This window comes from Callithrix jacchus, chromosome 2 (assembly GCF_049354715.1).
Source record: "Callithrix jacchus isolate 240 chromosome 2, calJac240_pri, whole genome shotgun sequence".
Classification (NCBI taxonomy): domain Eukaryota; kingdom Metazoa; phylum Chordata; class Mammalia; order Primates; family Cebidae; genus Callithrix; species Callithrix jacchus.
In genome coordinates this window covers 139,570,664-139,594,012 of record NC_133503.1, presented here as the reverse complement: position 1 = coordinate 139,594,012, position 23,349 = coordinate 139,570,664, and the positions used below count along the sequence as shown (strand labels likewise).

General features: G+C 42.4%; 1 protein-coding gene across 1 annotated transcript in view; it reads left to right on the top strand.

Moving 5' to 3' along the window:
• MCCC2 (methylcrotonyl-CoA carboxylase subunit 2) overlaps positions 1-23,349 on the top strand; it is a 72,811-nt gene that overhangs the window by 7,794 nt on the left and 41,668 nt on the right. The window contains exons 3-6 of the mRNA XM_008991957.4: positions 3,610-3,694; positions 6,952-7,053; positions 13,553-13,680; positions 14,654-14,766. Coding sequence (XP_008990205.2) covers positions 3,610-3,694; positions 6,952-7,053; positions 13,553-13,680; positions 14,654-14,766 — 428 coding nt within the window. The remainder of the gene's footprint in view (positions 1-3,609; positions 3,695-6,951; positions 7,054-13,552; positions 13,681-14,653; positions 14,767-23,349) is intronic.

Here is a 23,349-nt window from a genome sequence, read left to right as displayed (position 1 = left end):
GAAAGGAGGTAGGGAGAAGGGGGAAAGGACAAACTTGGCCTTCACAGTTTTGGCAAGAATTAAATGTCAAGGGAACTTAATTCTGTGCTCTGTGAGCCTGCATCAAGGATAACTCTCTTTCTGGTCTTTCTTTTTTTTTTTTTAAAGATGGGGTTTCACCATAATGGCCAGGCTGGTCTTGAACTCCTGACCTCAGGTGATCCACCCACCTTGGCCTCCCAAAGTGCTAGGATTACAGGTGTGAGACACCGCTCCCGGCTCTTTCTGGTTCTTCCTAATAAAATCAGAATTCACCAGCTGCTCCAAATTGTAAGGCCCCACTCTAGGCAGAATTGCTAAAGAATGACGTTGTCTAAGTCCTTTTTTTTTTTTTTTTTTTTTTCTGAGATGGAGTCTTGTTCTATTGCTCAGGCTGGAGTGTAGTGGTATCATCTTGGCTCACTACAACCTCAGCTTCATGGGTTCAAGTGATTGTCCTGCCTCACCCTCTGGAGTATCTGGGACTACAGACATGCTCCACCAGGCCTGGCTAATTTTTCATATTTTTAGTAGAGATGGGGTTTTACCATGTTGTCCAGACTGGTCTCAAACTCCTGGCCTCGAGTGATCCACCCACCTCAACCCCCCAAAGTGCTGGGATTACAGGAGTGAGCCACCGCACTGGCCTTTTTTTCAGTGTGTCTTGCCATACCTCTCTGTCACTCCCACCTTCCTCTTCTCCCCTTCTCCTGCTAGCCCCTTAGTGGGCACTTATGCTGATTCTCCAAAGACTTTCACCCCAGCCTGGATTTCCTTGCAGTGCCTTAGGTCATTTTTCTTTTAAGATGTATTTTGTTTTTCTTTCCAACTTTTATTTTTGGTTCGGGGGTACATGTGCAGATTTGCTACGTGAGTAGATTGCATGTGTGGGAGTTTGGTGTACAAATAATTTTGTCTCCCAGGTAATCAGCATAACATCCAATGGGTAGTTTTTGAATCCTTACCTTCCTCCCACCATATATATGTATGTTTTTTTGTTTTGTTTTGTTTTTTTGCGACGGGTCTCACTCTGTCACCCAGGTTGGATTTCAGTGTTGCCATCTCAGCTTACTGCAGTCTCCGCCTCCTGGGTTCAAGCAATTCTTCTGCCTCATCCTTCTGATTAGCTGGGACTACAGGTGCACCCTACCATGCCTGGGTAATTTTTGTGTTTTTAGTAGAGATGGGGTTTCACCATGTTGGCCAGGCTGGTCTTGAACTCCTGACCTCATGATCCACCCACCTCAGCCTTCTAAATGCTGGGATTACAGGTGTGAGTCACCATGTCTGGCCTTAATATATATTTTTAAACAGGTTATACAATAAACTATTATTTAAAGTATGCAGTCTGATGAGTTTTGACATGTGTATACACCTGTGAAACCATCTTGGCAATCAAAGTAATGAATGTATCATTCTCAAAGCTTCCTCTGCCCTCTGTAACCCCTTTGTCCCTCCCTCTCCCTTCTCTCAATACACCTCAGCAGGGACTCAGCCAGTAGTTGGAGAAAAGAGAAAAACAATATGATTTGACTCACACTATCTTATAAAGAGGTCTCTCTTTCCCTCCTAGAAGTATTTTCATTTTAAAAGAATATTAGACATGATACAATTTTCTTGGCAACCTAAAGGCAGATTTAATCTTAAAAATATGCTATGTACCCTTCAGGGAAAAAAAATTCCTTTTGGGTATAGCAGAGTCCTGGTTTGAAAAATAAGGTCATGGCTGGGTGTGGTAGCCCATACTTGTAACCCAACACTTTGGGAGGCTGAGGCGGAAAGACAGCTTGAGTCCAGGAGTTTGAGGTTAACAGTGAGCCGTGACCACGCCACTGCCCTCCAGCCTCGAGACCAAGCAAGACTCTGTGTCAAAACAAAAACAAAACAAGGCTGGGTACAGTGGTTTATGCCTGTAATCCCAGCACTTTGGAAGGTCAAGGCAGGAGAATTGCATGAAGCCAGGTGTTTGATACCAGCCTGGGCAACACAGTGAGACCTCATCACAAAAATTTAGCTGGAATGGTGGCACATGCCTGTAGTATTAGTTGCTGGGAAGCCTGAAGTGAGAGGATCACTTGAGTTTAGGAGTTCAAGGCTATAGTGAGCCACGATGGCACCACTGCACTCCAGCCTGGGTGACAGTGAGATCTTGTCTCAAAAAAAAAAAGGTCACATTTGGGGCCGGGTGCGGTGGCTCAAGCCTGTAATCCCAGCACTTTGGGAGGCCGAGGTGGGCGGACCACGAGGTCAAGAGATCGAGACCATCCTGGTCAACATGGTGAAACCCCGTCTCTACTAAAAATACAAAAAATTAGCTGGACGTGGTGGCGCGTAATCCCAGCTACTCAGGAGGCTGAGGCAGGAGAATTGCCTGAACCCAGGAGGCGGAGGTTGTGGTGAGCCAAGATCATGCCATTGCCCTCCAGCCTGGGTAACAAGAGTGAAACTCTGTCTCAAAAAAAAAAAAAAAAAGTTACACTTGGAAGATTGTTTGAAATTATTTTCTTGCCCAAATAAAGAAATAGCTTTCTGAAAGAACTGAACATTTCATTAGACAAAAACTATATTAAGATGAAATTCTTGGGCACCAGTAAAAATAAACTAATGTTTTAATTATTAACGGTACAATTTGATACTTCTGTTCTTGCTCCGTTACATTGGTTGTTGAAAATGGACTATAGATGTTCCCAAGAATACCCCAGTGGGTTCTTCAGTTATAATTTTCTTTGTCTGTCATGATGTGAGCAATGTTGGGAAGCGTGGAAGACAATCTCCGAGTCAAGTAAGGGGATTGTAAATCACTAAAGTGTTCAACTCTCCCAGTTGCAAGCTGGAAAAGTTATGGGTCACTAATGTCATCTTTAGGCAAATTTACTGTGCTTATCATGGAATTTCTGAAATAATATTTTTATCTGGGACAAATGAAAATGGGAATTTTCCAGATCTATTGTAGCATGTATTTAATAAATATGGTGGTGATGAGGCGATATTTGCAATATGGGAGCTGCAGAGAAAATACTCTGTAATTTAAGTAATTACTAGTGAATTCAGAACATAGACTCTAGGATATACTCTAGGATCAGGGATGGATAGATTGATTTTTTTTTTTGAGACAGAATCTCACACTGTCACCTGGGCTGGAGTGCAATGACACGATCTGGGCTCACTGCAACCTCTGCCTCCCGGTTCAAGCGATTCTCCTGCCTCAGCCTCCCGAGTAGCTGGTATTACAGATGCCCGTCATCATGCCTGGCTAATTTTTTGTATTTTTAGTAGAGACAGGGTTTTACTATGTTGGCCAGGCTGATCTGGAACTCCTGACCTTGTGATCCACCCACCTCAGCCTCCCAAAGTGCTGGGATTACAAGCGTGAGCCACTGTGCCTGACTTGATTTTTTTTTTTTAAATACCAGTTTTTAAATTTACTTGAGAAAATTGGCAACTTGTAAACTGAGTGCCTTTTCTCAGAGGACATGTTGAACTTTTAAAAAAAGTACTATAGTTTGGATTAAGTATTATGTTTTACTGGCATTGAGACCTTTTTATCATGTCAATCTAATCTTATCTAATCTAATGATGTTTTTATCACAGGAGGTGGTGAGAAAGCCCAAGCACTTCACAAATCAAGAGGAAAACTATTGCCTAGAGAAAGAATAGACAATCTCATCGACCCAGGGTGCGTACACGGCCAAGTGCTAACTCAGAGTGTTCTCTACTCCATGGTACTTCATTAGACAGTCTTATAAATCAGTTATTTTGAATTCTAGTTCTCACTGTAAGATTCAGCAACATGTGTTTATTGAGAGCCTACTATGTGTTAAGCACTGTTTAAGGTACTAGTGATATATGAGTGACAAAAACAGACACAGATCTTTGCTGTGCCAGAGTTTACATCATACCAAGGGGAGACAGAAAACAACAGTAAACATTGTAAATTATGTAGTGTGTCAGTAAGTGATAAATGGCACCAGAAAAAGAAAAGGTAGCCAAGGGTAAAGGAGAGGAAGATGTGGGGCAAGTTGCAGTTTTTTCTTTTCTTTTTTTTGACACAGAGTCTTACTCTGTCATCCAGGCTGGAGTGCAGTGCTGAGATCTCAGCTCATTGACCTCCGCCTCCTGGGTTCAAGCAATTCTCTGCCTCAACCTCCCAAGCAGCTGGAATTACAGGCACCTGCCACCACACTTGGCTCATTTTTGTATTTTTAGTAGAGACGGGGTTTCACCATCTTGTCCAGACTTGTCTTGAACTCCTGACTCGTGATTCACCCACCTTGACCTCCCAAAGTGCTGGGATTAAGGGTATGAGCCACTGTGCCCGGCTGCAAGTTGCAGTTTTAAGGGGTGGTGCCGAGGTAGGCCTCATTGAGAAGGTGATGATTGAGCAAAGATTTAAAAGAGTAAAGAGAGAGAGCCTTGCAGTTATCTGGGGAAAGAGTGTTTCAGGCAGAGGGAATGGCCAGTGCCAAGGCCCTGAGGTGGGAGTGTGCCACATATCCTGGTATGCTCAAGGGGTAGCCAGGAGGCTGGGTGGTTGTGCTGGAGGGAGTGAGGGGAGAAGAGTAGGAGATGGGTCCGATCCCATAGGGCCTTGTGGGTTATTGTAAAGGTTTTGGTTTTCACCATGGAGAAATGGGGCGCTATTGTAGGGTTTGGAACAGGGGATGATTATGATCTGACATAGTTTAAAAGAGTTATTCCAGCTGATGTGTTGTGAGTAGACAGGCAGCAGGAGTGGAAGGCCTGTGACCAGTTAAGAGGGTGATTGCGGGGATTTGAGGCAGACGTGTTGGGGACTCGGCCTAGGGTGGTGGTAGTGGTGGCAGTAGGAGTGCGGGTTTCTGGATGTATTGTAAAGACAGAGCCCACCCAAAAGGATTTCCTGAAGGATTGGATATGGGATGCAAGGGGGAGAGGGGGTAAGTGAAAACTCCCAAAGTCTTTTTTCTCGTGACACATGCACCCACATCCAACCTGGAGACAAGCTAGTATATTATCCTAGTATACTAGTTAACACCTAGTATATTATCCTTCTAGGCCGTTTATATGCATATATATACCAGACACCTGTTTTTTTAAAAACAAAAATGAAATCATACTAATATGCTGTTTTGTAGCCAACCCTCTTTTTTCCCTCATAATGTGTCTTGACCGTGTAAGTAAGTGAGAGGCAAACTAATGGTTAAGAGACTGGTCCCTGGGGGCAGATTGCTTATGAAGCTCCCAGCTCTACTACTTACTATACAACCTTAGACAAGTGACTTGATCTCTGTGTGTTTCAGTTTCCTCATCAGTAAATGAGGATCATAATAGGATCCATCTCAGAAGGTGGTTCTAAGGAGGACATGTGTGAGTGTTTCTTTTTTTTAAATTTTTTTGTATTTTGAGATGGAGTCTTGCTCTATTGCCCAGGCTGGAGTGCAGTGGTGCAATCTTGGCTCACTGCAACCCCCGCCTCCCAGGTTCAGGCGATTCTTCTACCTCAGCTTCCCAAGTAGCTGGGACTACAGGTGTGTGCCACCACACCCAGCTAATTTTTGTATTTTTAGTAGAGACAGAGTTTTACCATGTTGGACAGGATGGTTGCAATCTCTTGACCTAATGATCCACCCGCCTTGGCCTCCCAAAGTGATGGGATTACAGGCGTGAGCCACTGCGTCCAGTCATGAGTGAATGCTTCTAAAGCCCTTAGAAGAGAGCCTAGCACATGGAAAGGATTTATTTATTTATTTATTTATTTATTGAGATGGAGCCTTGCTGTGTTGCCCAGGCTGGAGTGCAGTGGCGCAATCTCAGCTCACTGCAACCTCTGCCTCCTGAATTCAGGTGATTCTCCTACCCCAGCCTCCTGAGTAGCTGGGATTTATGGGCATGTGCCACCATGCCTGGCTAGTTTTTTTTTATTTTTAGTAGAGACAGGGTTTCACCACGTCATCCAGGCTGGTCTCAAACTCCTGACCTCAGATGATCCTCCTGTCTTGGCTTTCCAAAGTTTTGGGATTACAGGTGTGAGCCACTGCACCCGGCCATTTATTTGTCTTTTTGAAACAGCATCTCATTCCATTGTCCAGGCTGGTGTGTAGTAGCACAGTCACAGCTCACTATATCCTTGATTTCCTGGGCTCAAGTGATTCATCCACCTCAGCCTCCCAAGTAGCTGGGACCACAGGTGTGTGCCACCATGCCCAGCTATGTTTAAAAAAATTTTGTTTTGTAGAGACAGGGTTTCGCTATGTTGCTCAGGCTGGTCTCGAACTCCTGGGCTCAAGCAATCCACACACATGAGCACCACAAAGTGCTAGGATTACAGGCATGAGCCACCCCACCTAGCACCAAAAGTTTTAAACGACGGGGTCTCAGCTGGGCATGATGGCCCATGCCTATAATCCCAGCACTTTGGGAGGCCAAGGTGGGTGGATCACCTGCATTCAGGAGTTTCAGACCAGTCTGGCCAACATGGTGAAATACTGTCTCTACTAAAAATACCAAAAAATTAGCCCATCATGGTGGTGCGTGCCTGTAACTCCAGCTACTCGGGAGGCTGAGGCAGGAGAATTGCTTGAATCCAGGAGGTGGAGGTTGCAGTGAGCTGAGATCACACCACTGCACTCCAGTCTGGATGACAGAGCGAGACTCCACCTCAAAAAAAAAAAAAAAAAAAAAAAAAGAGAGAGAGAGAGAGACAGGGTCTTGCTATGTTGTCCAGGCTGGCCTCCAACTCCTGGGCTCAAACAATCCTGTTGCCTCGGCCTCCTGAATAGTTGGGATTACAAACTTAAGCCACCACACCCATCTTAGATTTTTAAAATAGATTTTATATACAACATTCATATTTGAAACATTGTCTCATTAAGGAAAAATCTTTTCCATGTATAACTGTTTGAATGTGTATTTTTTAATGACATTAATTCAAACGACATCCTTTCTTCCCTTCAGGTCTCCATTTCTGGAATTATCCCAGTTTGCAGGTTACCAGTTATATGACAATGAGGAGGTACCAGCGGGTGGCATTATTACAGGCATTGGAAGAGTATCAGGGTGAGTGTTCTACCTGTGTTTCGTAATGTGGGTTAGGAAGAAGACTTTGATGAGGCATAGACATCCAGCAATCACTTTGCATATTAGCATTCGATTTATATGTTATTTATATTATGTAGGACTGGCTGGGTGCCGTGGCTCATGCCTGTAATCCCAGCACTTTGGGGGGCCGAGGCAGGTGGATAACCTGAGGTCAAGAGTTTGAGATCAGGCTGGCCAACATGGTGAAACCTCATCTCTACTAAAAATACAAAAATAAGCTGGCATGGTGGCATGTGCCTGTAATCCTAGCTACTTGGGGAGGCTGAGGCAGGAGAATAATTTGAACCCAGGAGGCGGAGGTTGCAGTGAGCCAAGATCATGCCAGGGCACTCCAGTATGGGCAACAGAGCAAGCCTCTGTTTCAAAAGAAAAAAAAAAAGTTTCTTTCCATGGAGACAAGGGCAAGGAAGGAGACCAGTCTTTATCTTTTCACTAGAGATGCTCTAGTATTGGATATTATGGCTGAAAAAAGTTCAGTCATTTAATAGGTATAAAGTAGCACTTAATTATAAATTCTTTCTTTCTTCCTTTTTTGTTGTTTTAAAGATGGTGTCTTGCTTTGTTGCTTAGGCTAATCTCAAACTTCTGGGCTCAAATAATCTTGAATATAGGCTAGCACATCACTGTAATTTTTTTTGAGTTGGGGTGTTACTCTGTCGCCCAGGCTGAAGTACAGTGGCATGATCATAGCTTACCGTAGCCTTGAACTCCTGGCATCAAGTGATCCTTCTGCCTTGGCCTCCCCCAAAGTGCTGGTATTACAAACATGAGCCACTGCCCTGGCCTTCATTATAGTTCAAAGTGACCTTTGCATAAAAAGTGTTGTTGAACAGTTTATATCATCACCACTCTTTCTCTGACAAATGACAGATGAGCTGAGTTTTGCTCAAATTAAGCGAAAAAGAGAATATATTGATTCTCTTATCTGGTAAGTCTGGGCATGGCTGGATCTGGGAGCTCAAATGATCTTAGGTATTATTAGGTCCCAGGTTGTTTTCTGCTCCTGGCCCTGACTTGCTGTGTGTCAGCTTTGTTCCTACGCAGGCTGTCTCAATCCAGAGGCAGTGATGGTCATAGGCAGTTCCTGGTTTATGTTCTATAAGTTTAGCAGCTGCAGTGGAAGGCAAGATTCTAAGTGCTTAGGCTTAGAGCCTGTCCCATTGCTGAGCCTCAGTGGGAACTCTGAGTAGAAAGGCCTGGTCCCCGTGCCTCCCTTTACAGTGGGCACTGGGGTCAGTCCTACTTGACCCACCTGGATTAAAGATAAGAGGTAGTTTCTGAAAGAAAGTTTAGTTTTGTTGCAATAGATGAAAATCTGCTCATCAACACTGGTCATTAGAGAAATGCAAATCAAAACCATATCAAGGCTGGGCGCTGTGGCTCACGCCTGTAATCCCAGCACTTTGGGAGGCTGAGGCAGGCAGATCACGAGGTCAAGAGATCGAGACCATCCTGGCCAACATGGTGAAACCCTGTCTTTACTAAAAATACAAAAAATTAGCTGGGCATGGTGGCGTGCACCTGTAGTCCCACCTACGCGGGAGGCTGAGGCAGGAGAATTGCTTGAACCCGGGAGGCGGAGGTTGCAGTGAGCTGAGATCGCGCCACTGCACTCCAGCCTGGTGCCTGGCAATGGAGCCAGATTCTGTCTCAAAAAAAACCAAAAAAACAAAACTATATCAAGATAACATCTCACGCCAGTTAGAATGATGATCATTAAGAAGTCAGGAAACAACAGATGCTGGAGAGGATGTGGAGAAATAGAAATCATTTTGCACTGTTGGTGGAGTGTAAATTAGTTCAACCATCGTGGAAGATGGTGTGGCAATTCCTCAAGGATCCAGAACCAGAAATATCATTTGATCCAGCAATCCCATTACTAGATATATACCCAAAGGATTATAAATAATTCTACTATAAAGACACAGGCACATGTATGTTTATTGCAGCACTGTTCACAGTAGCAAAGACTTGGAAACAATACAAAGACTTGGAACCAACCCAAATGCCCATCAAGGATAGACTGGATAAAGAAAATGTGGCACATATACACCGGGGAATACTATGCAGCCACAACAAAGGATGAGTTCTTGTCCTTTGCACGGACATGGATGAAGCTGGAAACCATCATTTTCAGCAAACTAACACAGGAACAGAAAAACCAAACACCGTGTGTTCTCACTCATAAGTGGGAGTTGAACAATGACAACACATGGACACAGGGAGGGAAACATCACAGGCAATGGGGCCTGTCAGGAGATGGGGGACTAGGGGAGGGTCGCATTAGGAGAAATACCTAATGTAGATGACGCGTTGATGGGTGCAGCAAACCACCATGGCACGTGTATACCTATGTACAAAGCTGCATGTTCGGTACCTGTATCCCAGAACTTAAAGTATAATTTAAAAAAAAACTTTAGTTTTTGTTACCTAAATAATAGTTACTGGATAGGCAAAACCAGTAGATATGCAATCTAGTCTTTTTGTGGGCCAATTTGATTTCTCATTCTGTAACAAGTCTGTAACCTTTAAGAGACAAGCAGATATGGCTATGTTTCTTGTCCATGTCACATATCCAGCAAGTGGCAGAGCCAGAATTTCAGCCTAACTTTGTCAGACCTCACCGCCTGACCTCTTTCCAGTCCCAGAGCTTAAACTTTCTAGCACAGCACCCCCAGTGGTAGGAAGTGCGAGCACACACAACACGCACTCTGGAGAGTGAGGTTATAGCTCAGCAACCTATGATAAGCCTACATTTCCATTGAAGTCTAGTTTGTTTACTGTTGAATCATTAAAAGTGTGCCTTCTACTCTATAAAATGTCCACTAAAGTACAGAAAAAGGTTTTATATGACCTAGGGAATAAAATTGACGCTCAAAGGAGAGTCCTGTTTGTCCTGTGGTGAGCCCTGCTGGCCACATTTCCTAACATGAGAAACCCAACACTCCCCTGTGCTGGGTGCTCAGATGCTGTTCTCTACTTTATTTTCAGTAGGGATTTTATGAGTCGCTCTTTAGAGTTGTAGGCAGTATTAAGCGAGGTAACACAAACATCACAAACATAAAGAAGATTGAATTTTGTAAAGAGCACACTGTTGTCATCTGAGATTTCAAGGGAACCTCTGACCTTAAGGTTTGCTGCCAGTGATGTGAAGTTTGCCCAGCCAGCCGTGGTTGTCAGCCATCCTGCTCTTCGCAACTCATACCCAATAAACTGGTTTTAAAAAACAAAGAAGAAAAAAGAAAAAAAAGAAAACAAAAACTGGTTTTGGTGAGTAAGGGCATTGTTGATGACTCATTACACCTTTCATGTGTTTTTAGCATATTATTTTAGAGTTTGCATTCATAGTGACTTCAGGCAAGATAAATGTTAGTATATTTTAGACTACTTTTAGTTTTGTAGAAAACCATGGGGCTGTAATATTGGAGAACTTTGGAAAATAAAAAAAATAAATCTGAGTACTCTTGACAGATCAGTTTCCATTTTTGCAAATTACCCCCCTAAAAGGAAATTTTGAAGGTTTATGATGAGGGAATTCTTTTCCCTTGAGACTTGAAGTTTTTTTTTTTCATTATTATCATCTTGTTAGGACCCTTTCATTCAAAGAACCATTATGACACATGGATTAGATTGTTAGTTTTTTATTACTAATCTAGGACTAATGACTCTTTAAAAGTCGTCCGGGCATGCTGGCTCACGCCTGTAATCCAAGCACTTTGGAGGCCAAGGAGGGTAGATCACCTGAGGTTGGGAGTTCAAGGCCAGCCTGACCAACGTAGTTAAACCCCATCTTAAAATAAAAAACAGTCGGGAGAATGATCCAAGAAGGCTGATCGCTAACATCTCGGGATTGCAGTTCCCAGTGAAAGCGCAGAGAACATGAGGACGCCACACTTTCAGACAAATTTTGGTTGCTCACGGAGCAGAAGATTCCCAGTGGAGGAGCCGCACGGGTTGCCAGTGCGACTCTTGTGGCCGGCGCAGTGGTTTTGCCGGCAATTCGGCGTGGCAGCTCTTGGTGCAGAATAAACGGGACTGGTTCCCCTTCTGACTGAGGTTTGGAGGAGCTGCACCGGTCGCCAGCGCGACTCTTGTGGCCGGCGCAGAGGTTTTGCCAGCAATTCGGCGTGGCAGCTCTTGGTGCAGAGTAAATGGGACTGGTTCCCCTTCTGACCGAGGTTTGGAGCTCCGGGAAGGCAGAGTCGCCTATTACGGACTCAAGAAGGAAGTCAGACTAGAGATTCCCAGGCAGAAAAGCACCGTCAGTCTTAATTCCGCTGTTTTGGCCGGTGTAGCAGGTTGCTCATATTTTGGCCCTGGGAATTAACAACTTGGATGTTCACTCAGAGACCTAATTTGAAAGTTGGTAATTACAAAGATGACAGGTGGATAAATTTACAATGATGGGAAGAAACCAGCGTAAAAAGGCTGAGAACACTCAAAATCAGAATGCCTCTCCCTCTAAAGAGGATCACAGTTCCTCATCAACAACAAGGCTTGATGGAGAACGAGTGCATCCCATTAACAGAATCAGGCTTCAAAGATGGATAATAAGAAACTTCTGTGAGTTAAAAGAACATGTTCTAGCCCAATGTAAAGAAACTAAGAACTTTGAAAAAAGGTTCGATGAAATCCTAATGAGACTAGACAAATTAGAGAGGAATATAAGTGAATTAATGGAACTGAAGAATACAATACGGGAACTCCGAGAAGTATGCACAGGTTTAAACACTCGAATTGTTCAAGCAGAAGAAAGGATATCAGAGGTCGAAATCCAACTTAATGAAATAAAATGAGAAGACAAGATTAGAGAAAAAAGGATAAAAAGGAATGAGCAAAGTCTCCAAGAAATGTGGGACTATGTGAAAAGACCAAATTTACGTTTGATAGGTGTACCTGAATGCGACGGAGAGAATGAATCCAAGCTGGAAAATATTCTTCAGGATATTATTCAGGAAAATTTTCCTAAACTAGCAAAGCAGGTCAACATTCAACCCCAGGTAATACAGAGAACACCACAAAGATATTCCTCAAGAAGAGCAACCCCAAGGCACATAATCGTTAGATTCACCAGGGTTGAAACGAAGGAGAAAATACTAAGGGCAGCCAGAGAGAAAGGTCAGGTTACCCACAAAGGGAAACCTATCAGACTTACAGCAGATCTCTCAGCAGAAACTCTACAAGCCAGAAGAGAGTGGGGGCCAATATTCAACATCCTTAAAGAACAGAACTTTCAGCCCAGAATTTCATATGCAGCCAAACTAAGCTTCACAACTGAAGGAAAAATAAAATCTTTTATGAACAAGCAAGTACTCAGAGATTTTATTACCACCAGGCCTGCTTTACAAGAGCTTCTGAAAGAAGCATTACACATAGAAACAACCAGTATTAGCCTTTATAAAAATATACCAAAAAGTAAAGAGCATCAACATAAAGAAGAGTTTACATCAACGAATGGATAAAACAGCCAGTTAACATCAAATGGCAGTAACCCTAAATTTAAATCGACTAAATCCCCCAATCAAAAGATACAGCCAAAACCCAACAGTATGCTACATCCAGACCCATTTCACGTGCAAGAATACACAAAGACTCAAAACAAAGGGATGGAGAAAGATTTACCAACCAAATGGAGAGCAAAAATAAATAAGTAAATAAAAAACAGGAGATGCAATTCTCATATCTGATAAAATAGATTTTAAAGCAACAAAGATATAGTGGTAAAAGGATCAATGCAACAATAAGAGCTAACGATCCTAACACCCAGATATGAGACTTAGATTCAATGAGACAGAAAATTAATAAGGATATCAAGGACTCAAACTCAGATCCTGAATAAGTAAACTTAATAAATATTTATAGAGCTCTCCACTTTAAATGCGCAAAATATACATTCTTGTCAATACCACATCACACCTACTTATAGGTTTAAATGAAATATTGATTGGCCGTTATTAATACCCATTTTTTTTTTAGAATAAAGCAACATTTCCGTTCTCTCTCCCTCTTTTTCTTCCTCTTTCTTCGTCTCCTTCACTCCTTTTTTTTCTTTCCTTCTCTCAAAAAAAAAGAAAAGAAAAAAGAAATCAACTAGTAGACCTCTAGATCCAAGTCGGCAATGTCTCTCTCATTGCCTGATTTCCTTCCTTCCCTTCTCTCCCTCCCTCCCTCCCTCCCTCCTTTCCTCCCTTCCTGCCTTCCTCCTTTCCTACAAAAAAAAAAAAGTCAAGTATGAGGGTTGTAAACTTGTTAAAAGTAATCTTTTTGTATTACGTAAATGAATATGTGCACTGTGATTAAAGCGTGCATTTATGTCCTAAGATTGTTGTCTGCTAATGGTTGTGAATAGTGATGTGTACTAGAAGTCGAAGGTTGTGTTGGAGTGTCTTGTAATGAGTGTACTTAATTTTGAAGAAATCTTTTAAATTCTCTCTCCAATGAAATTTCTGCCTTTCAGAGTAGAGTGCATGATTCTTGCCAACGATGCCACTGTCAAAGGAGGTACCTACTTCCCAGTGACTGTGAAAAAGCAATTACGGGCACAAGAAATTGCCATGCAGAACAGGCTCCCCTGCATCTACTTGGGCAAGTCACAAAGTTGTAAAATAAACTATGATTAGCAGGTAAAATGCAAGACAGTTTGGAAGGCTGTATGTATTACATTAGGGATGGGTATTTAAAAAACCTGTTACTTTCTCCCATAATTATAAAGGAAACACAGGTTCTTTGCTGAAAACTCTGGGGGAAAGCAAATAAGCACTCTTCATAATAGTAGTACATAATACTCAAACATGTTGATGCCTGCCAGTTTTTTTCTCTACACATTGTGTGTGTTTCTCTAGATTCTGTTTCTCTTTTAACCATTATGGATTCAAACTATGAGAAAAATAATAACCAATATTTGTAGTCTCTTGAATGCCAGGTACTGTGTTAAATGTGCAAGTATTTTATAATTTGAGCAGATGTAATTTAAGGTAAATTTAATTTTCAGTGAAAGTAAATTTATATTTGAAATTAAAATACATTTAAATCAAAGAACCTGAAAGCAAAGCAGTTTAAAATAGGCCTTTCCTGGTTATTGGGTTAGTCTGGAAATTTCCAACAAATATTGTTCATTTATGCAGGTATTTGAATGGGTACTGATGTAGAGGTATTTTTTGTTTTTGCTTTTTTTCTGTGAAATTGGATTTACCTCATTACCTCACAATATGAACTGCTCTGCACATAGAGAAAATAGCAAATGAGGCCCAGCTGCTTGCAGGTGCTGTGCCGTTTATGATGTTTCTGGGGCTTTAGCTGGCCCTCAAAGGAGAGAATGGTATAAACATTTCAAGGAGAATTTTGCAGAGGTAGGAAAGCCGAATGGGTTTGGGGCAATGGATCCTTTTGGCTGCATTAGGGGTTCAGAGAATGAGACTCTGTAATAGTTTTTAGAAAGATAGGCCAAGTTTTTTGTAAATGTGATCAAAAACCAGTATTGTCATTGATACAAGTTTTCCTCTGTGTAGCACATTTTGTTCATAGAGATGCTTATTTTTCTCATTTTCCTTGTCCTCAGTTGATTCGGGAGGGGCGTACTTACCTCGACAAGCAGATGGGTTTGCAGATCGAGACCACTTTGGCCGTATATTCTATAATCAGGCAATTATGTCTTCTCAAAATATTGCACAGGTAATTTTTCATTAATGAAGTACACAGTGGTGCTTTTTACTCCAACTGTCTTTACTAGTTAGGTACCCTGGGATCACTTGAAAGTAAAACAATTTAATACAAAATCTCAACTTTTTCCTCAGAGAAGATCTTAAGGTTGTCTCCAGTTAGAACCTTTTATTAACTGTAGGAATACTCCTATATTGTAATATGATTATTAAAACAGTTTTCAAAAAAGAAAACAGGGTTTGAAAAGAAAGGGCTCCAGTAATCCCTTTTCTAGGGCTCCACCCTGTGGAAACTCCAATATGTGAATAAACAGATAATTAGAAAAAGAGTTCATGGCCAGGCACTGGCTCGTGCCTGCAATCCCAGCACTTTGGGAGGCTGAAGTGAGAGGATCACTAGAGCCCAGGAGTGAGAGACCAGCCTGGGCAACACAGGGAGACCCTGTCTCTACAAAAAAAAAATTAGCCGAGTGTGGTGTGGCACATGCCTGTGGCTCCAGCTTTTGGGAGGCTGAGGTAGGAGGATCACGTGAGCCTGGGAGTTTGAGGCTACAGTGAGCTGTGGTTGTGCAGCTGCATTCCAGCCTGGGCAACAGAATGAGACCCTGTCTCCAAAAAAAAAAAAAAGAGAAAAGTTTATTGTAGCATTGTTAGAGCAAAAGTTAGATAATAACCTGTCTGTTAATGGGAGATTAATAATACAGTTTTTAGCTGTTAAAAGGAATGAACGAAAATTGCATCTGTCAACATAAGTCTCAGAAAGTAGTTTGAGTAAAACAATAGTAGAATAAATGTGTAGCTAATTACTATGTATGTAAAGGTTAAATACATGAAATCATACTATGTATGATTTGTCTATAAACATAGGTGTGGGAATGATAACTCAGCTTTAGAACAGTGGTTGCCTCGGAGGTGGAGGAGACAGGGACCAGGTAGGAGGTAGATAGGTGCAACTATATCTCAGATATTTTATTCCTTAAAAAATGATCTGAAGTAAATTTTGCCTGATGTCGAGATTAAGACTAGATATTAGATGAATGGATGTTTGTTATCCTGTAATCTTCTTTGCATGGTTGAAATACTTTACAATACAGATGCTGCTACTGTGTTTTTATTTCCTTATTGGATTTCTTAAGTTAGTAATATTTTTAATATTCTAATTAATCTGCATTTGCAATTATTATATATCTTTTTGATTTTTATGTCAACATAGTTGGTTGTATTTGTTTATTGTATATTCTACTGTTACACAGTGACCTTGCCTACTTACATGCTTTACTTAGCTAAATAGAAATTTCAGCTTTGCTTACTTTTGCACAGATAGCCATTGAATTATCTATATGAAATTCTTATTGTGGTCTCCATTTAATCTGGTATTATAATTTTTTCTTTTAGAGAAACAGGATCTTGCTACGTTGACCAGGCTGGTCACAAACTCCTGGTCTCAAGCAACCGTTCTGCCGCAGCCTCCCAATGTTCTGGGATTACAGGCCTGAGCCAGCCTGCTGGGCCTGACAGTTTTAAATTTTATAACTTACATTGTATTCGTTTTCGAGGGCTTTTGTAACAAATGACCATAAACTGGGTGGCTTAAAACAACAGAAATTTATGTATTTATTTAGAGATGAATGTCTTGCTTTGTTGCTCAGGCTAGTCTTGAACTCCTGGCCGCAGATGATCCTCCCACCTTAGCCTTGCAAGTAGCTGGGAATATAGGTGAGAACTACCATGCTCAGCTAACAGAAATTTATTCTGTGAATTCTGGAAGCCATAACTCTGCAGTCAAGGTAGCAGCGGGGCTGTGCTTCCAGGGGCGATTCTGTTCCTCTCCCAGCTCCTGGTGGCTCCAGGTATTCCCCCGGTTTATGGCTCCATCCCTCCCATGTCTGTGTCCATCTTCACATGGCCTTCTCTGGGTATCTGGGTCTTCTCCTTCTTTGTCTTATAAGAGCACTTGTCATTGAATTTAGGGACCACCCAGGTAATCCAGGATGCTCTTTTCTCAAGATTCTTAATTATATCTACAAGATCCCTTTTTCAAATAAGACCACCTTTACAGATTCTGGGGATTAGGTTATGGCTGTATCTTTTGTGGCGGAGGCTGCTGTGTAAGCACTTTAGCCCTCTGTCATCTAACATGTTCTTTGCTACGTCTCTCTCCTGCCAGGTAGGGTCTCTATTCCTGTGGAACTTAAGGTTTGAAGTGCTTTAAAATCAGCTCTTTTAAAAATTAAAGGTGTACATACTTCTTGGAATAAGCAATACCTACTTAGGATAAAAAATTCAAAATGCTTGAAGGGCATTTGAATATCTATTTTCCTTTTACTTATTTTATTTTTGTTTTTGTTTTTTTTTAAATATTAGGGCTGGGCATGGTGGCTCATGCCTGTAATTTCACTGCTTGGGGAGGCCAAGGCAGGAGGATTGCCTGAGCCCAGGTGAGACCAGCCTGGGCCCATACCTGTGGTCCCAGCTATTTGGGAGGCTGAGGCAGAAGGATTATTTGAGCCCAGGAGGTTGAAGCTGCAGTGAGCCATGATTGTGCCACTGCACTCCAGCCTGAGTGACAGAGTGAGACACTGTCTCAGAAAAAAAAGAAAAAAAAATGTATATGTACACACACACACACACACACACACACACACACGTATTTATTTGAGCCACTTCTCTTAGCCTTTATTTTTTTTCTATTTCCCTTACATAGGAATAGGAGGTTTAGGGTTAAGGTTTGCCTTCCCAAATTTTTATGAATCTCTTGGAATTTAAAAAGAAATTTCTGTTATCATTATATTGAATCTCCATAGTGTCTTTTCTGACCCTTTCACGAATATATGCGCCCTCAACCTGATGTCTGCACTGAAGATGTCATTCTATACATGAGCACTTTTCTTCTTGGTGTAAACATTAGTACTTACTCCATCTTCCTTCTTTGTTCCCAGAAGGAATTGTTTCTCCTCTTCTCAAAATCCAAACCTGTCATTTATGATCTTAATACTAACCTTTCCTTTTTGCTTCATCATGTATTCCCTTTCTCTTACTCTAATATTTTCCTGGGCCAGGCATGGTGGTTCATACCTCTAATCCTAGCACTTTGGGAGGCTGAGGCAGGAGGATTGTTTGAGGCCAGGAGTTCAAGACCTAACTGGCCAGCATAGGGAGATCCCATCTCTCTCTCTTTCTCTTTTTTTAGATGAAGTCTTGCTCTGTTGCCCAGGCTGGGGGTGGAGTGACATGCGATCTTGGCTCACTGCGGCCTCCACCTCCTGGGTTCAAGCGATTCTCCTGCCTCAGCCTCCTGAGTAGCTGGGATTGCAGGGGCCTGCCACCATGCCCAGCTAATTTTTGTATTTTTAGTAGAGATGGGATTTTACCATTTTGGTCAGGATAGTCTTGAACTCCTGACCTCAGGTGATCTGCCCATCTTGGCCTCCCAAAGTGCTGGGATTACAGGCATGAGCCAGCGTGCTCGGCCATCTTTTTTTTTTTTTTTTTTTGACACAGTATTTCACTCCTGTCACCCAGGCTAGAGTTCAATGGCACACTCTTGGGTCACTGCAGCCTCCCAGGCTCAAGGGATTCTCCTGCCTCAGCCTCCCAAGTAGCTGGGACTATAGGCACATGCCACCAGGCCCAGCTAATTTTTGTATTTTCAGTAGAGACGAGGTTTTACCATGTTGCCCAGCCTGGTCTTGAACTCCTGAGGTCAAGTGATCTGCCTGCATTGGTCTCCCAAAGTGCTGGGATTACAGGTATGAGCCACTGTGCCCAGCCCAGACTCCATCTTTTAAAAATGAAAGAAATAATTTTTTTAGTCTGCTTGTTTATCTTCTCATACCAAAATCATCTTGATACCTTTTCTTTAAAGGAAAAAAAGCTGGGTGCGGTGGCTCACACCTGTAATCCCAGCACTTTGGGAGGCCGAGGCAGGTGGATCACGAGGTCAAGAGATTGAGACCATCCTGGTCAACGTGGTGAAACCCCGTCTCTACTAAAAATACAAAAAATTAGCTGGGCATGGTGGCATGTGCCTATAATCCCAGCTACTCAGGAGGCTGAGGCAGGAGAATTGCCTGAACCCAGGAGGCGGAGGTTGCAGTGAGCCGCGATCGCGCCATTGCACTCCAATCTGGGTAACAACAGCGAAACTCCATCTCAAAAAAAAAAAAAAAGAAAAAAAAAAGCACCAAAATGATGCCAAAACATAAAGACCTTTTCTAGCTTCTGCTGTTTTTGTAGCTTTTCTCTCTCCTTGGGGGTGGCTACATTTTTTTTCCCACTTGAGATGGAGTCTTGCTCTGTTGTCCAGGTTAGAGTTCAGTGGCACGATCTTGGCTCACTGCAGTCTCCACCTCCTGGGTTCGAGCAACTCTCCTGCCTCAGCCTCTTGAGTAACTGGGACTACAGGCGTGCACTACCATGCCTCACTTACTCTTTTATATTTTTAGTAGAGGCGAGGTTTCACTATGTTGGCCAGGCTGGCCTTGAACTCCTGACCTCAGGTGATCCACCTGCCTTGGCCTCCCAGAGTGCTAGCATTATAAGCCTGAGCCACTGCGCCCAGCCATCATTCTTGAGGATTGGCACAGGTCTTCATTTCTGACTGTTAACTCACTCCTTCAAACCTCCATGCCCTGTGAGAGTTTCACCAGTGTAGAGACCAGATTCTCACTCTGCACAGCCTCTTGGTATCATCATTTTTTCCTTTTCCTGAAATTCCCCTTATGCTTCATGCCACTGGGGTTCCCTTATTAATTTAAAGGATTTAGCCTGCTCTCATGTTATTATCTGTCTCCCTGATCTTTCCTTAGTCTTGACATCCTCTCCCTCTCCTCTTCTAAACCTCAGGGGTTCTGCTCTCTCAGTTGATTTCCTGCTGGTACCTTAGTGTGAAATAATAAAGATATACACATTGATCTCTGCCCCCAGTTCCAGGAACAGAGCTCGTAAAACCCTCATAAGTTTCTGAACAGTAGGGGTATGAGGAGACTCTTTTGTTCCAATATTTGATTTCCTTATTAACCAATAAATGTAAGTAAAGTGTTTCCCTGAGTTCTGTGGGCCACTCTAGCAAATTAATCAGACTCAAGGAGGTGTGGTGGCAGCCCCAGTTTACAGTCAGTCAGAAATGTAGGTGACAACCTGTTCCTTGTGATTGACCATCTTGTAGGACTGAACCCTCAGTCTGTGGGATCTGAGGTGCCTCTAGGTAGACAGTGTAAGAACTCAAATGGATTAGAGGACAGCTGGTGTCTGCTGGAGAACGGCTTGGAGTGTGGAGAAATACCCCTATATATCTGGTGCAGAGGTATTGAGTGACTGTGTCAGAGTAGGAAAAACACTTCTTCCTCTGTCTTTTCAGACTTAGGCTCAAACTAGACATTGAATACCACATTCACTTCCCCTACTCATTCACCTGAGTTCCCATCTACTGCTAGTGCTACCTTGCTCTTTCCCTGAGACTTGATGCTATCCTTGGCTCTTTTCTCTGCATTTTCCCTTACTTAATCCTTTTAGGTCAAACATACACATCTTTGTCATTTTTTGTATCTCTGTTAGTTGCACTAATGCTGGGCACAAAGTCAGCACATCCTAAGCCTTTGCTGAATATGCTGTTGAGCCCTGTTGGTTTCACCTTTGGGTAGGCCCTCTCCACTCCATTCCTACTGTCACCCCTGAAGGTAGCTCAGGCCGTTGTTACTACTGCACTGTGGCTCTAGCCTCGCCTGCCTGGCGTCCCTGCCTGCCTTGTTTGTCCTTTCCCATACAGTGTACACGAGCTGGAAGGACATTCTTTATGTTCCTTGTGTGGCTCCCCTGTTACCAGTTATTTGCTACAAAACAAAGCTCATACTTCTTAGCCTGATAGTTAAGCCCCCATATGATGGGATTCCAACCTCGCTTTCTTACTGCTCCTGAACCCTAAACTGCAGTCAACCTGATGTAGTCACTGGTCTCCATATATACCATGGCCTTTTTTGACTGCTCAGGCCCATGCTGGTCCTCTTTCCCCTCATCCTTCTGGGTCTGAGTCTCCAAACCATCCAAACATCTCACTTGCCATCCTTTTAAGGGAATCCCAGAATCCCTTACTGGAAGTAATCTTTCTCTCCTCCTAGCTCCCATAATTCTTGCTCTGTGCCTTACTAATGGTATTTATTCCTTTAATCTAGATATATCTGGACTAACTTCCCCTATTAGTCTATTAGCTCCTTTAGATTAGAGACAGTATTAGATGAATTTTTATATCTTTACACATTTTCCTGAGATGTACTTACTTAATATTAAAAGATGAATCTGGCGGGGCTCAGTGGCTCATGCCTGTAATCCCAGCACTTTGGGAGCCTGAGGCAGGTGGATCACAAGGTAAAGAAAGAGATCAAGACCATCCTGGCCAATGTGGTAATCTCGTCTCTATTAAAAATGCAAAAAATTAGCTGGGTGTGGTGGTGTGCGCCTGTAGTCCCAGCTTCTTGGGACCCTGAGGCAGGAGGATTGCTTGAACCCAGGAGGCTTGAACCCAGGTTGCAGTGAGCCAAGATCGTGCCACTTCACTTCAGCCTGGCAACAGAGCAAAACTGTCTCAAAAAAATAAAAAAAAATTTAAAAAGATGAATCTCCTTATAACTAATGAAATTATATGATAGATATTGAGTGGTTCTATTTCCTAATTTTAATGTTTGTTTTATTGTTTAGTTAAGACTTTTGTTTAGACAGACTGATGAGACTATTCCTTATAATTATTGTATAAGTGAATCACTTCTAACTTCAATTATATTATGTATTCATTTCGATAGTAAGCACCGGCTTCCTTACTCAAATTTAATTGTTGTTTTTCTCTCCAAGGTTGGTTTTATTTAATGTTACTAGCCTTGCCCCATGTAAGTTCATTTACCCACGTATGTTGAAGAATATGTCTCTTGGCAATCACATCTCTATCGTTTTGCTATATCTTTGCTGCTATAAAAATGTGGACAGATTCCTATAGACCTTTCAGGTTTCAACATTTTCTTTTGCTCACAAGGAGAAAAATTAAACTAGATACATATCTTTATGTTCTTTTCTGTTTCATCTTTCCTGCATGGCAGGTTTTAAGACCCCTTACTTGTTTCTGGAGTTTAAAGAGTTGGTGTATTGGTGTCTGCTGGTCTTTCTTCAGATCTCATGTCATGAGGATCCCTTGTCTGGGCCTTCTCCATTTCTGAGGCCTGATGACATGATGATCCTTGCAATGTGCTTCTTTTATTTTCCCAGTGCTGTGGTTTAAATGTGTCCCCTAAAAAGTTCATACATTGGAAACGTGGTTGCCATTGTAGTGGTGTCAAGTGGTAGCACCTTTGGGAGGTTATGAGGTCATGAGAGCGCTGCCCCTATGGATGGATTAAGGCTATGATTGTGGGAGTCTGGCCTTCTTTTCCTCTGTTTCACTGTTGTCCTCCCACTGTCCAATTTTCCACCATGGGATGACCCTTGTCAGATGCCAGGGCCATGCTCTTGAATTTCCCAACTTCTAGAACTGTGAATAGTCAATTTCTTTATTTTCTTTCTTTCTTTCTTTTTTTTGTAGAGATAAAGTCTTGCTGCTCAGGCTGGTCTCAAACTCCTGGCTTAAGTGATCCTCCCAGCTCAGCTTCCCAAAGCATTTGGATTGTAAACATGAGCCAGTATGCCAGGCCAAGTTCCTTTTCTTTATAAATTACTCAGTTGTAGCAGCAGCAAACAGACTAAGACACTGATTATGGTTTTTGTGTCTGGCCTTTTTTTTTGGAGACAGTGTCTTGTTCTTGTTGCCCAGGCTGGAGTGCAATGGCATAATCTTGGCTCACTGTAACCTCCGCCTCCCAGGTTCAAGTGATTCTCCTGCTTCCCAAGTAGCTGGGATTACAGGAGCCTGCAACAACACCCAGCTACTTTTGTATTTTTGGTAGAGACAGACTTTCCTCCATATTGGTCAGGCTGGTCTCTAACTCCCAACCTCAGGTGATCCGCCCACCTTGGCCTCCCGAAGTTCTGGGATTACAGACATGAGCCACTGTGCCCAGCCAGCCTCATGTTTAGCTTTTTAAGTGTGAGACTTAGAATACTCCTCAGAAGTGGGATCTTCATGTTTGTTTTCTTTAGGTCGCACATTGCTTTTTGTTTTTATAATTTAGTGATAGTCTAGTTTGCTGCACATTGATCTTTGCTCTGGTACGTTGGTTCTCTTTCTTGTTTTACTATAAGCAACAAGGTGTTTTTGTTTGAACGAACAGTTTATTCCTTCTGAAATGGAAATCGTCTAGCCATGTTTAGTTGCAGTTCCTCAGGCCTTTCTCTTTTCCTTTGTGTATGTTCTGCCGGTTTGCTCTTCTCTTTGGAGAGATATTTAAAATTGTTCTCAGGTTTCCCTTTCCCTCTTGCCTTACTTTCCTCCTCCTCCTTGCTTACCTCAGGCTATTATTTTTGAAATGTATCTCATTGGTTTTGACTAGTTTGACCTTGGCAATTGTTTTGAGGGACTTAGTCCCCCTACATCCTTTTTCTTTTTTTTTTTGAGACAGGATCTCACTCTGTTGCCCATGCTTGAATGCAGTGGCACAGTCACAGCTCACTGCAGCCT